This window comes from Nyctibius grandis, chromosome 3 (assembly GCF_013368605.1).
Source record: "Nyctibius grandis isolate bNycGra1 chromosome 3, bNycGra1.pri, whole genome shotgun sequence".
NCBI lineage: Eukaryota > Metazoa > Chordata > Aves > Nyctibiiformes > Nyctibiidae > Nyctibius > Nyctibius grandis.
Window position 1 is genome coordinate 90,613,656 of NC_090660.1, and position 14,632 is coordinate 90,628,287.

At 36.1% G+C, this 14,632-nt stretch overlaps 1 protein-coding gene across 3 annotated transcripts in view; it reads left to right on the plus strand.

Moving 5' to 3' along the window:
* The window catches only part of CSMD3 (CUB and Sushi multiple domains 3), a 790,297-nt gene that overhangs the window by 663,873 nt on the left and 111,792 nt on the right, over positions 1–14,632 (plus strand). For all 3 annotated transcript variants that reach the window (XM_068397267.1, XM_068397268.1, XM_068397269.1), the window contains 4 exons: positions 1,028–1,237; positions 5,559–5,747; positions 8,508–8,685; positions 11,424–11,569. In XM_068397267.1, coding sequence (XP_068253368.1) covers positions 1,028–1,237; positions 5,559–5,747; positions 8,508–8,685; positions 11,424–11,569 — 723 coding nt within the window. The remainder of the gene's footprint in view (positions 1–1,027; positions 1,238–5,558; positions 5,748–8,507; positions 8,686–11,423; positions 11,570–14,632) is intronic.

Consider the following 14,632-nt stretch of genomic DNA (forward strand, 5'->3'; position numbering starts at 1 on the left):
TGTCCCCTCAAGTCTATCAATTCCTGCACCCCTCCTCTGATTTACAGTCTTATCAGTTACAAAGTCCAGGTTACTCTTCATGGAGGTTGTGCTTGTAGTTTCTTGACAGCTCATCAATTAGTGCGACTGGCAAGGTTTGTTTCTCGTCATTGGCTCCATGTTTGCTTTGTCAGGTTTGTGTCTTTGTATAGTTTGGTTTCTGGTTTCCCCATTTTCTGTTGATTTCCCAGTTGATAAAGTCCCTGACCAGATAATCTCATTGGAATAAATATTCTCACACTCTCACTCAGTTAGTGTGATTGACCAGGTTTGGTTCTCATCACTGCCTCCCTCAGGTTTGTGTCCCTGTATGTTCATGTTTACAGATTCCTCCTTTTGTTATTTTCCTTTGCTTCATTGAAAAATGTCATTGACCAGATACCCTTAAAGGAGCAGACACTCTCCTTCCACACAGCTTTACAATATATGTAATCCATATTATATGCATAATTTTTACTGTGCCTCATTATTTTTATATTTATATTTTTTAATATATATAAGATGAGAGAGATTGGTTTATGTACAATTGAAATGCTGCTATCTCTGGGGTAGAATTCTGTCACTGTTTTTTTCCAGGTGTGGCACACAAAGCTTTTTTTCTTTTAATAGAACTGGAGACTATTTTATGCAATTGAAAACAAGTAGGATTTAACTAAATTGAATGTGTTCAGTGTTCATAACTGAAATTTGCCCTAAATGTACAAACAACAAACTTTGCCAAAAAGTGGCATACAAATAACCTACAGTTCAATGCCTTAGATCATGTTAGTATTTCGGTTTTAGCATCTCCTACCTTGCCAGTCTCTCAGAATTAGTAATGTATGAAGAGAAAGAATGCTTCAAACTGAATTCCATGGACTGCATCTGGAACACATACATTTCCACCGCTTACATTATTTTCTGATATTATCAGTGTAACATATATATACTTTATTTTCCCTCCTTGTATTGTTACTGGTGGCTTTTAATTACTGATGATGTTTTTCAGGTGTCCATTTACAATTTGTGAATTTCTCAACGGAGACCATACATGATTACTTAGAAGTCAGGAGTGGATCTACAGAAACTAACACTGTTATTGGGAGACTAAGTGGCCCTCAGCTACCAGCCTCTTTGTTCAGCACAACTCATGAAACCAGCTTATACTTTCACAGCGATTACTCACAGAACAAACAAGGATTTCATATTGTATACCAAGGTGAGATTTTGATATTCTTACATGAGAACAAGGTGGCTGTTGAAGACTATTTCTTTTTTTGGCATTCTTAAAAGATAAACATGAAATAAAATATATTCTGTGTTTCAAAGCGAAGTGTTATGTGTCAAGATCAAACAGAAGAATGCAGAAAATTAAGATGAAAAAGGAAAAATAATTGCATATTCTCTTTAAAAAGCAGTTCAACTGTAGGCAAACCGATAATTTCCCATATCTGAATTTGGTTGGCATATTAATTTACATTGCATGGCTTTACAAAGTAAGCATCTCTATTGTTCAATCTTTATAAGCATATGGGAATCTCAATTTTGTGTCTTGGGTTCTGGAAGGGGAAGATCAAAATATTGCTTTAGAGTATTGCATCCATGTAGGCTAGCACAGAATAATGCCAACTCAGAAATCTCCGAATCCATTCTATTTCCTAGTTGTCAATATCACTGGAAGGTCTTTGTTCTGTTGTACCCAAATAGGTCATGCTAAGGTGGTGAAGACTGCAAGTTCATAATTCTATTTATATAGTTGCAGATTCATTTAAAAGAGATTAGAGCACCACTGTTCACAATAAAAGATCAAATGTATTTTTTAAACTATACCTGTTTTCATGATATGAATAATGTCAAAGGATGATTTAAAGAGTTTTTACTTCAGAGCAATCTCCTACTACTCTTTCAATAGTAACAAGTCCAAATTGACATGTACTCTATGTAACATTCTGGAAGAGAGTGTTAAAGAAAATTGGCAGAGTCCGGGTCTCTAGGTTTGCTGGTTTTATTAAACAACTCAGAGTTGGACCACCACCGCAGTGAATGGTACCTGACTCAAATTCACTATCGGTTGATATAGAAACTAATAATCAATTACATCATAAACATTTCATAAGCTTCTGTTAATAATCCACTAACTATTTCAATTCCTCTTTCTTCCTTCGTCAAGAGTCCACAAAAGTCCATTCTTTTCCATTGGTTAGCTGATCTTTATGTTCTGGTTGTGCTCCGACTCCGGTCGACACCCCGTCCTCGATGTTCTTGCTGTGATCGGCGTCCTTAATGTTCTTGCCGTGATCAGCGTCCCGTCCTGATCCAGGTTGACCAGAGTCCGGTTCCCACCGCCAGTGTCTCCTAAACATTCAACCTTAAAAACAACTAAAGTTATATTTAAAACCTTATCTATACTAATTTTTATTTCTAAGTGTCCTATATTTCTTTTAAGGTAAAGAAAAGGTTAACCATACATCCCCTTTACTAAAATCATCAGAAGGTAATACTTCTAGGCCTACTCCTGTTTAGCTACTCATTAAGCTTTGATTGATGATTTGTTCACTCATAGGTCAGGATTACACAAGGAGCTTTGAGAACAATATTCATGGATTGTGAAAGCCCACCTGTGTTTATTCAGATAGACTTATATTAATTATTCTATTCTTCATTCTATTTCACCCTTATTGATCCTTGTCTCCCTAACTCATAAGAACTTTCACATTAATTATGTGAAAATTTCTATAACAGAGAGTCAGTGTAAAAAGTGTTAGCTTTTAAAGAAAAAGTCAGTTTATGACTTAAATTGCCTGGTAAGATTTTATTCACTTCTTATTTGGAATATGATACAATTTGTAGAAGTAGGGAACTTTAAAATCCACTGCTAAGAGGGCAGTAAAAGACTTCAGAGTATATACTATTCCTGCTATTAATAGTAACAGTAATCATTTTGGAGATGCAGTTATTTGTCAAAAAATTTAAAAAAAAAATCCTGTCTGTGTTTTTAACCACAAAAGAGAGAACTGTTTCTTTCAAACCTATACAGTCTGTGGTCTCCTGATTTTGCAGATTTTGCATAGCATACTTGTTCTCAGTTCTGTAATAAGAAGTCAATGTTTCAAATCTTCTTGGAAAAAATCATCAAGATGTGTGAGAGATGCTTATTTTCAAATCTTACGTGTTTGTTATAAAATCTTTGATATTAATAGTTCATTATAGAGCCTTTTAATTCTTCTGAGAAAAACAAGTAAAATTATAGGCTGATTTATTTCTCCTCTTCCTTAAACATAAGAACGTAAAACCAGAAAACCCCTATTGGATCAGAAAAAAGGTCCATCTAGCTCTGTACAGTATTTCCAAATGGCAAAAAGAAATGCTGCTTCGCAGCACAGAAGCCTAGCTAGTTTCTTTTGTACTCTCCAAACATCCACAGTTGTTGTCCGACTCTTAATTCTATTACTGTGAGATTTGCTGGTATTTTCACATTCAGCTTTTCCACAGTCTTCATGATTTTTGTGAAAGCCATCTGCTCCTGGTCCTTTGCCCTACCTATTTAGTGTAGTACTTTTGTATTTACTTCAAATTGATCTAGTACCTTAGACCATATCTTGTTTGGAAATCTCTGCACCATCTTCAGCAGTAAAGACAGATACAATGAATTTATTGAATTTTTCTCTCTATGGCACCCTAATCCATAAAAGCCCCTTTTTTCTCATTTGTCATGAATTTTCCCACCGGTTCCCTACCTGACTTTCGATGTCAAAAAAAAAAAATTTATGATCAGCTGAGACATCTTCTGCAAGACATTTTTCACACTAGTTTTGCTCTCTTTATTTTCTATTTAAATTTTACCTGCTATGTTTCATGACTTTTTGGAAAGGCAGACTTTCATTGTTTAAGTGCCAACATTTTCCCTGTTGTGGCTTCTTTAACTTTCCTACTGAGTCACACAGGCATTTTTGTCAGCCACTTCAGTGGTTTTTTATTCTGAATTGTAGAACATGTTTTACCTGGTCTTTTAAAGTAGTGTCAATTAGCAGATTCCCATCTGCATTACCTCATTTTTGTATAATTTCCTTTCCAGAAAACTGAATATCCCTGTGCTGGGTTTATTTGACTTGTTTCCTCCCAGTACAATCAAACCACATTATGACTGCTATTATGGAGCAGCTCTCCCGTGAATACTTCTCAAACTAACACTTGAGTACCAAGATGGTTGAAATCTAAAATAACATCTTTCTTGCAGGCTCTCAAACTGCTTGTTCTAGGGAACAATTATTTCCTGCATTCAAAATTTTATTTCTTCAAGTCATCCTGGTGAGATGGATATTTGGGTACTCCATTACTACTATCTGTAGTATTTTTGCAACTTCTCTAATTTTATTTAACATTTCCTGTTCACTATCGTTTTCCTGTTCAGACATTTGTAGAAGCAGCTCAGACCTACACATATTTCTAGAGTTTTAATTTCCACCTATGAGTATTCTATAGGGCTTTTTTTCTGGTAATATTTTTCTTCTACAGCACTTAGTATAATTTCTAAACAACAGTGCTACTCCTCCCATCTGGAGGTCTCTGCCTTCTCAGTCTTGGAAAGGTGGTCACCTGGCAACACTGCATCCTGCTGCTCTATTATACCTTTCACTTAAGGGCTTTTGGTTGTTTCAAGCATTCTAGATCCCACCTCCTGTGTTTTAGGCTCCTATATTGGTGTGAAAGGGCTTCTTAGTTTGGACCTTGTTCTGTTCCTCAGTGCTGTATGCGTCACTCAACATGCAGTGTAGGCTACCTGATTTGCTTTTCCTGTTTATTTTAATTCTGCAGTTTGTCATTCTCCTGCACTTTTTTTAGAGGTGCATTGGCTGTTGGCCTCCTCCCTGTCATGGCATCACAACAGTCTTCTGTACCTGTTAACTTTTTCCTATGCTTCTAGTTTAGATACTCTTCTATAGCCTTTTTAGTTTTCATTGTCAGCAGCTTGGATCCATTTTGATTAGGGTAGACTTTGAAGCAATTTGTAATCTTAAAGAGCCAGTCAGTGGCCTACTTTTTTGAAGATCTAAGTGGAGAAAACACAAAGTCTAAATTCCTTTCTACTCTCTTCTTCTCTAGTGCAGAACTCCTGTACTTACTAAAATTAAAAGATAAAATTAAGAGGCTAGTCTCGTTTTTTCATTCATGGACTCTTACAAAACCCTGTAAGGTAGGGTGTTGGGTATTTGTTTGTTTACACACACACATACACACACACACACATTATCTAAGCTTAAAGAACATAAAATAATTGAAACTTTGGTTGCAGTATTATGTTTTCCTTACGAGGTTTTGAGTTGGAAATTAATTTTTATGCATATTTCCAGAATTCCTGTGGGAAAGTTTCACTGTGCTTCTCCTGGTGTAGGATCAATTATTTTGATTGTTACCCTGATGGAACTTAAGACATATAGGATATCCGTGATTTTTTAAATTTTATTCTAATGAAAAGCTTTTATTTTTGAAGTAATAAGAATTTTATTTTTCCCCACATTATTATTATTTATTTATTTCAGCATATCAGCTACAAAGCTGTCCTGACCCTCGACCATTTCGTAATGGTTTTGTCATTGGGAATGACTTTACTGTGGGACAGACTATTTCATTTGAGTGTTTTCCTGGCTACACATTAATTGGAAATTCAGCTCTGACTTGTCTTCATGGCATCAGCCGTAACTGGAATCATCCTCTCCCCAGATGTGAAGGTATGTTCTGCGTGACCTACAAACCTTTCATTATTTGTAAGTCTTCCTAAGGACTGTTAATGGAAATCATTTCAGCTTTTCAATTTATAGAGGCCTGTATTTTTGTATTGTGGTCTTTGCAGAGGAAGTATTCAATTTTGCACATGAAAATTTTTGCAGAGAAGCTGAAAAGTTTCATGGAAACATGAAATCTCTGAAAACTTATCTGAGATAACTTTATTTTTGGAAGAGTGGGCTTAAGGTCTGGAGTGTGGAAACCTGTGCTACTTTTTAATCTATGTGGTGCTATAGAGTAAAAGTTCTGCACTGAACCAAGAAAAAAGGATTCAAAAGTTTAATTTCCCAACTCTCACCACTTATGTTCTGTCTTATGAGTTAGAAAGAAATGTCAAAGGTGGCATGAAGTGCAGTTGTCCTCCCGTCAATGCTGTGTGACTTCCTTTCTGCATATATTTTTTGTGAATTGAAATTTTTTTAAAATTTTATTTTTTAACCCTTACATTTTTCTACACTGATATGCTTGCAGCAGGTAAGCAGATTCAAGGAATTGTGGCTTGCACATAGCTGAAATTTTAAGGAGATAGAATGAATGTATATGATGATTCAGTAGAGGTGTTTATCTTATACATAACTATGCTGAAAGGAACCTGTACCTATGCAGCAGGCCAAACAAGACCAGTTGTCCAGTGTCATCAGACTCTGAAATAGACAAGGATGGATGTTTTGGTAACACAGAAATTGTTTTGAGAAAAATCTGTGCACCACAAAATCAACTTGTGGATCTGATGACTGAATTTTCTTCCATATATAATAACTTTCTTCCGGAACCTCCAGGTTTGTCACAATCGTGGCAACATTCAGACAGCAATGTTAGATTCCTGGAAAAATATAGACACATTGAAGGTACTTCATATTCAAAAATGTCATCCCAAAATCCTATACTCCTGGGACCACAAGTTCCAAACACATTTAGCAATTAAGTTATTGACTGTTAAGTTCTCTATATGCCTAAACATATGTTTCCACAAAGATGAGATCTGTACAAGGTGTTGAGTGCCCACTTTCATATTCCATAAGGACTCTCCACAGTTTCAGGCGGGGTACTCAGGACCTGAGTTAAAGGCCTAACTTCCCTCTATATAGAATGATAAAAGCTCAGCATTAACAATAAAAGTTGAAGAGGAATGAGGGGGGTGGGGGGGAAGAAGGGAAAAAAAATATAATTCGGTATCTTCTAGTTGTACTTGGTTTGATTTGAGATAAAGGCCTTGTGTTCAAAAGCATTAAAATGGACTTTTTTTATATGCCTAGTGCCAGAAATGTACAGTATGTTTTAAATTTGTATTTGCTTTAATATCTTTATTGTAAGACAGCATATACCAAGGCTGGTTTAATGCCTCAGATGTCTTGAAGCAGACAGTTTGAATCAAATATTGCTATACATACTTCTCATTTAAACAGTTTTGTTCTCTTCTTGCATCCTCATGAACCTAAAATCCCTCTAACCTGTGCTCAGCACCTTCTAACCCTCTCTGATCCTTCTTAACTCATTTCCCTCACTTTCATCCTTTTGGAATCTGTTCCCTCTCCTTTTCCAAGAAATCTCATTGCCTGACAGTCATCAGCCCATGTCTGCACTTCCATAAGACCCTGCTGCAAAATCAATTCTGTCTGCACTGCTCAAAAACCCTTGAGACTTTGAAACTAAAAGCTGAAGTAAAGCAGTATACCAGCTGTTGAGTCTGAATGGATGAGGTGTGACTATGAAAGTCTCCTTACCCTACAGTTCAGCACCAAAGTATATATATAAACCATAACACATACTTTACCTAAATACAAACAATGCATAATTTCTATATGTCAAATCTGTATTTCCAAAAACTTGTTCTCTGGTTAGAGGTTCTTAAGCATATTTTAGGGAATCTGAGTTGCCATTCCACAGCCATTTGAGGTGAATTGGGGAGGAATGTATGCAAAATAAATAAATTATACCATTTTAGGCTTTGCTCACTTTTCCAGAAGTAAGCTTCTATAACATGATTTCTCTTCTGTAATAACAGGATGATGTCGTATTCAACATGCATGTGAAACCTCTGTGGAGAAAATCATAGTTTGGACTAATAGCTTTCCTGAAATCATAGTTATGAAAGTCCAAAAGCTGTATGGTCGGTCTTGTACTGTACGTTTTCTAAAATTAGTGCACTTCAACTAGAATTTATAGAAAGGACTCTTACTTCGCCTACCAAAATTTATCTCAGGAAATGCAAAATTGCTATTCATACTGTTGCACACAGTATTTTAATTTTAAAATTCTCTTCTACTTTTCCCCCACCCATCCTCCATCAACTAAATATATCTTTTCTCTCACCTGGTAATTTGGTTGGCTACCTTCTTGTGACAATAAATGAAAGCAATTAATGTGTTTCACTGCTAATTTGTAGCTGGCATTTACACAAAGGCATGACAAAGTGATTTTCAGTTGTGCAGGGAATAATTTAACCCAATGTCTAAATATCACTTTAGTTCCAGATCTGATAGTATTTATGACATCAGAATTTTTTTGTTTAGATTTGACCAATAATGTCAAAATAGACTTCTCTTTGCAAAAAGCTCAGTAAAATCTGTTTTCTATACACAGCAATGGTTTTACATAATCTAGTTACAGTGTACCAAATACATTTAAAAGTATGGCTGCTATGTGGTCTAAGAAGAATGCAAGAAGTGACTAATATTTTTTAAAAACAACTGTCTTTTTTATAGCCCTCTGTGGAGGAAATATAACTGCAATGAACGGTACCATATACTCTCCAGGGTACCCTGATGAGTATCCAAACTTTCAAGACTGCTTCTGGCTTGTAAGAGTACCACCTGGGAATGGAATCTACATCAATTTCACAGTTCTCCAAACAGAGCCAATATATGATTTCATAACTGTCTGGTAAGAAAACACTTTTTGCATTTATTTAACTTTCATGTGACACTATGCAACAAAGTATGAATTAAAAAAGAATATATTTGTGATTTCTCCCTTGGCATATTACAATGGTTTAGAATGTTAATACAGGACACTACAGCAATACTTTCTTAATTTCTTCCAAGTTGGCATCTTTTCAACTGCTAAGAGTACATAAAAGGAGCGAATCTCTTTGTATTTGGCTATAACAAAAAGAGTTGAGATAAAAATAGCTGTAAATAAATTATATTCTCTATATACCCGAATCCATGTCTATCATGAATCTTTTCAGATAATAAAGCCCTCGTTTTTCTCAGTTGCAAAGATGGTAAAGACAGGAGGCTGTAACCAAGTGTAACAGCTCCTATATTAATCTTGACACTGTTACCGATGAGTCTCCTAGACTTTTCAACAGCGGGTAAGACCTTTTGGAAGATTGCCTAAAACAATAATACACTGATTATTGAATCTGCAGATTGAAAGTCCACAGGTTGAGAGAGTAGTCCTGTAGTCTGAGTAGTGCAAAATAATGAGAGGCAATTTGGAATATTAATTACTCATTTTATGTTTCTGTTGTGCAGAAATCTAATTTGGATTCATGTAAATTCATATAACTCAGTATTTCATTCCTACTTTCCCAGACATTAAGCAGTTCTCTATACACTTTTGTGATCATTTCTGTAGATCATGTTTTTTTTTCGTCTTGTGTTCTACAAACTGTCTTGTCCTGCATCCCAGATACTCGATTGCTTTGCCTTAAAGTCTAACCAAAATTTGATCAGAGTATGTACCTAAACTATTGCCCTGATAAAACTCAGATAATTCTGAACCCCTTTAACTCTTCACCACTTTTTTTGTGTATCAAATTTAGGCTGACCTTCAGAATCTTTCCTGAATCAAATTGCACTTTTGTGTGCATACAGGCAACTTTTCTTTATTTCATCCCACACAAACTAGAATACTACTGTCCACTTCTAGTGCTTCTTACATTCAGCTCTTCCTTTCTACCAAGTGATTTTATGTGCTTTCAGTTATACTCCTGGCTGTGTTACAAACTTAGTTCTTTCAGTAAAAGTAATTGTACATACCATGACAAAGGTAAAACCTCAGTTTTATATCATTATGTATTCTTTGCTGATTTTGTTTAGATGTTTTGTATCCTATTTAAATTAACAGTTTTAGGAGAGTGTTCTGAAACTAAAGCATCTATTATGCTATTCATGTATATATCATACATGTTGTTACTTATGTATGATTTATATACCTGTATAAGCTGTGTTATACACATGATAGCAATATAATTAAATATCTTATACCACTTCTGGGATATTATTTATTTACAGAATTGATCCGAAATTTTGATAGCTGTTTCCAATGGAAAAAATACATTTTATTCACAATTCAAATGTTTCTTCAAAACTTACTGTTTCCCTGATAAAACAGGAGAGGAAGGGGCAGTGTGTGAAAATTTGGACAAATGTATTACTGCAAAATTTTCAAAACAAAAAATATCTATAATTTTATTTTGAAATGATTTCCAGTTAAAATACCTTGTGCTGATCACAAATAGAAAATTTAAACTTTTAATGTTAATCAGTTCTGATCTGGAAGGAAGTGAATATGAAAATTTAATGCCCTTGCATCATGATTTTGTCCTCTGTACAGTTCCATTATTGTTTAATACTAACTTTGATTTAATTTTTATATTGAAATGAGTATTTCATTCTTCCATAAGGTAACAGTGATCTTACCAGCAGCACATGTATTGTCTAAATTGTAATAAATAGTACAAAATAATATCGATTAAAGTATGTGAACAAGAATTTAAGAGATTAGTCAACTGCATGTCATACTCGGTTATGGTTAAAAATAACAAGATTTATATGAATGTTTACCTGAGTCAAAAAGATACTACCATCTATATAAAGTGCATGGCACATCTGTCTTAGCAAGAAATTGATTCCGAAAACTCTAGTCTCATCATAAAAATAAACTTTAAAGAGATTCTTATGTGTCCATATGTACCATAAATTATAAATGATAGCATTATAACATTTAAGGGGGGGGGAAGCTAGGTTTAAAAATTCTGACATTAGAGAATTCCTAAAGGTAGCATCCTTAAAATAATCATTATAAAGAAAACTTGTATTTATAAATGCTCACATGCAGATTTCAAGTGGAATCTTGTATTCCGTAGAGAATAAGAATTTTGGTTTTAATTTTAATGAAGCCAATATTCACTCATTGTCTTTTAAGAACTAAATAGTATTCATCTCTTAATTTTCCTAAAAATGACCAAATTCAAAAGACTGGTGGAGATGAGCAGTATTAGGTTTATTTATTTTCTGATGGCCACATTTGAAACTGTAGATAAGTAAACGTGAGCAGAGTCTGTGGCAGGAAGATGAAGTACAACCACAGATTCAATCATCTTAAGATTGCTGCAATTTTCATTTAAAAATATTACTTCCAAAAGGTGGTTGAAAGGAGCATCTTGCTTTCTAATAAATTTTGATGGTCCTCTAAGCTACTACCTGCTATACTCCAGTCCACATACAGAATTTCAAAAGGCTTTCAGCCCTTAATGTCTGTTTTATCTGATTTTAAATTACTCATGCCTTTTAGAGTAATCTAGAGAAATTTTACTACATTATATATTAAAATTTGGAGAAATTGAATTATTTGTTTGGGAAAAAATATCTTTTTGTGTCTGTTTTTCTTAGGGATGGACCAGACCAAACTTCTCCTCAAATTGGACAATTTAGTGGCAACACTGCATTAGAATCAGTCTATAGCACTTCCAATCAGATCCTGATCAAGTTCCACAGTGACTTTACTACCAGCGGCTTCTTTGTACTTAGTTACCATGGTAAGTATGAAAAGTTGCACTTTTTCGCTGTCTATACTGATTACTGCAGGAAGAAAAGTCATGAAATAATTAATTACTTTTTCTAAGAAGAGTTGCTATTATTAATATGACTGACCACCATTAGGGTAAAGCAAGCATATGAAAGAAAGACTAATACGAATGATGAAAACAAGTTATTTTCTTGACAAGATGTTAAATTTACTAGTAGTCAAACAAAAAAAAGAATGTACTGTGAAGAGACATGAGCAAAGAAGGTAGCATCAAGACCCTGCAGTTCAAGATGTTCATCTTCTCACTGCTTACAATGCTTCTAAAATTCCTTTGTAATCTAAATGTTTGTGGCGGTCATTAAATTTCTCGTAGATATTTGAATATTTTAAGAAAGTACTGTTTTCTAGAGATTTCAATGATCGCGAACTATACTGTGAAGTTAATGGTAAACTGCTCCTGAATTAAACATTGACAATGAAAATGCATAAGTATTAATTCACCGAATTCTACCTCTTTTTGTAGTCATTCAAACCTTCTGTGGCCAAGTGTTGTCTTGCATTCCAATCATTACAAGGAAACAAATTCAAAAGCAGGGGTGTTTTTAGGTGCTCTGTGAATGCCTCTTGGATTGACTATTCCAGGAAACACAGACAGACTACACTCTGTTTTCTGGATCCTGATCAGATTTTGGGACTAGAAAGCTTTCATTTTGACTTAGCAAAGGCCAAGGTAAATACAGATAGACAGAACTGGTGGGATTAAAGGAATTTTAATCTAAACAAAACAGATATAGACAGAACTGGTGGGATTAAAGGAACTTTAATCTAAACAAAACAAAGCAAAACAAAAAAGACCCAAATTCCACAATGAAAAAAACAGCAGCAACATGTGGTTGTGCAGACCCTGCCTACCACCGGGCCGCATTGCAACGTCAGGACCAGCCAACATTAATCAGGGAATAGTGAGTGGTCTGAGACAATTAGACACTCCCTGATCCTTCCCGCCAGTGCAGTGAGTCAAGACTACCTGGTACCTCCCCATCCTAGGCACAAGTACAGTGAGTCAGTACAATTAGGCACCCCCTAATTGTGGCAGGAAGATGCAACTGCACCTGCAACTCCTGTTGCCTAGAAAATGGACAAAACAATGAGTTGGGGCAATGGGGCACTCCTCAACCGTACCTAAACTCCTGTTACCTGGGAAGTGTACCTGAAATTCCTCCTGCCTGGACCATTACCTGCCCTAAAACATGCCAAGACTGCCTGTCAAGACTTAAGTCCATAATGAAAAAAGGTACTGACCAAAGTCAATCCTCTTCTTGTGATCCTACAAATGCTGATCCTAAATGAGCTCCTTTGAGATCTCTGGGATCGCAGCAGGCTTTGACCCTGCATCTCCCCTTGACTTGGGACACCTCTCAGGGTAGATTCCATGATGTCCAGGATAGAGTTGTGAGGTGATTCAGAACATCCACAAATAGATGCCAATGAATGGAAAGAGTGATTAATTCACTATAATTATGTTTCATCACATTAAAATCTACCTATAGTGAGTAATTCACTATATTTCGATTTAGCGAGATTTTTCAAAGATTATTGGGTCCCAAAAATGTTATGATCTGCAGAAAAGGAAACATCTTAATTATAGGCTAACCTCTATATCTATCTATATTTATATCTATCTATATCTATGTAGATAGATGTATTTGTGTACATGCAATTTGATTTAACTAACTTTGTTGAATCTTTAACTAAATCACTGTATCAAACAAAATAGATAGTTGATTACTGATTGATTAAATATTGCTAGAAAATCATAGAATCCTAGAATGTTAGGGGTTGGAAGAGACCTCTGGAGATCATCGAGTCCAACCCCCCTGCCAGAGCAGGACCAATCTAGGGCAGGTTACACAGGAATGCATCCAGGCGGATCTTGAAAGTCTCCAGAGAAGGAGACTCCACAACCTCTCTGGGAAGCCTGTTCCAGTGCTCTGTAACCCTTACAGCAAAGACGTTCTTCCTCATGTTGAGGTTGAACTTCCTGTGCTCTAGCTTGCATCCATTGCCCCTTGTCTTATTGCAGGGCACAAGTGAAAAGAGGTTGTGCCTTTCCTCTTGACACCCAGCTCTCATATAATTATACACATTAATCAGATCCCCTCTCAGTCTTCTCTTCTCCAGACTAAAAAGCCCCAGGTCTCCCAACCTTTCCTCATAAGGCAGTTGTTCCAGTCCCTTAATCATCCTCGTAACCCTCTTTTGGACTCTCTCCAGATGATCTCTGTCCCTCTTGAACTGGGGAGCCCAGAACTGAACGCAATACTCCAGGTGAGGTCTCACCAGGGTAGAGTACAGGGGGAGGAGGACCTCCCTCGATCTGCTGGACACACTCTTCTTAATGCACCCCAGGATATCATTGGCCTTCTTGGCCACAGGGGCACATTGCTGTCCCATGGATAACTTGTTGTCCACCAGGACTCCAAGGTCCTTCTCCATAGAGCTTCTCTCTAGCAGATCGCCTCCTAACCTGTACTGGTGCATTTTATTACTCCTTCCCAGGTGCAGGACTCTGCACTTATTCTTGTTGAACCTCACTAGGTTCCTCTTTGCCCAGCTCTCCAGTCTGTCCAAATCATGCTGAATGGCCGCACAGCTTCATATCATCAGCAAACTTGCTGAGAAGACACTCTGTCCCTTCATCAAGGTCGTTGATGAAGATGTTGAACAGGACTGGACCCAGCACTGATCCTTGGGGGACTCCACTAGTTACAGGTCTCCAGCTGGACTTGGCACCATTGATTACCACTCTTTGGGCTCTATTGTGTAGCCAGTTCTTAATCCATCTCACTGTCTGTTCTTCTACCTCACACTTCCTGAGCTTGCTCTGTCCATTCCTCATCTCTGCATAAATCATTCTGGCCCAATTCTACCTTAATTTCCCTTTTATAGTAAGTAATAGAGTGAACTATGCATTCAGACTTTGTTAAGTCACTCTTTTACAAATTCATATCAAAAAATCACTTTTGCTAATATCTTTGACAGTGATTCTTTAAGCAACCTAAACTTTAATCAC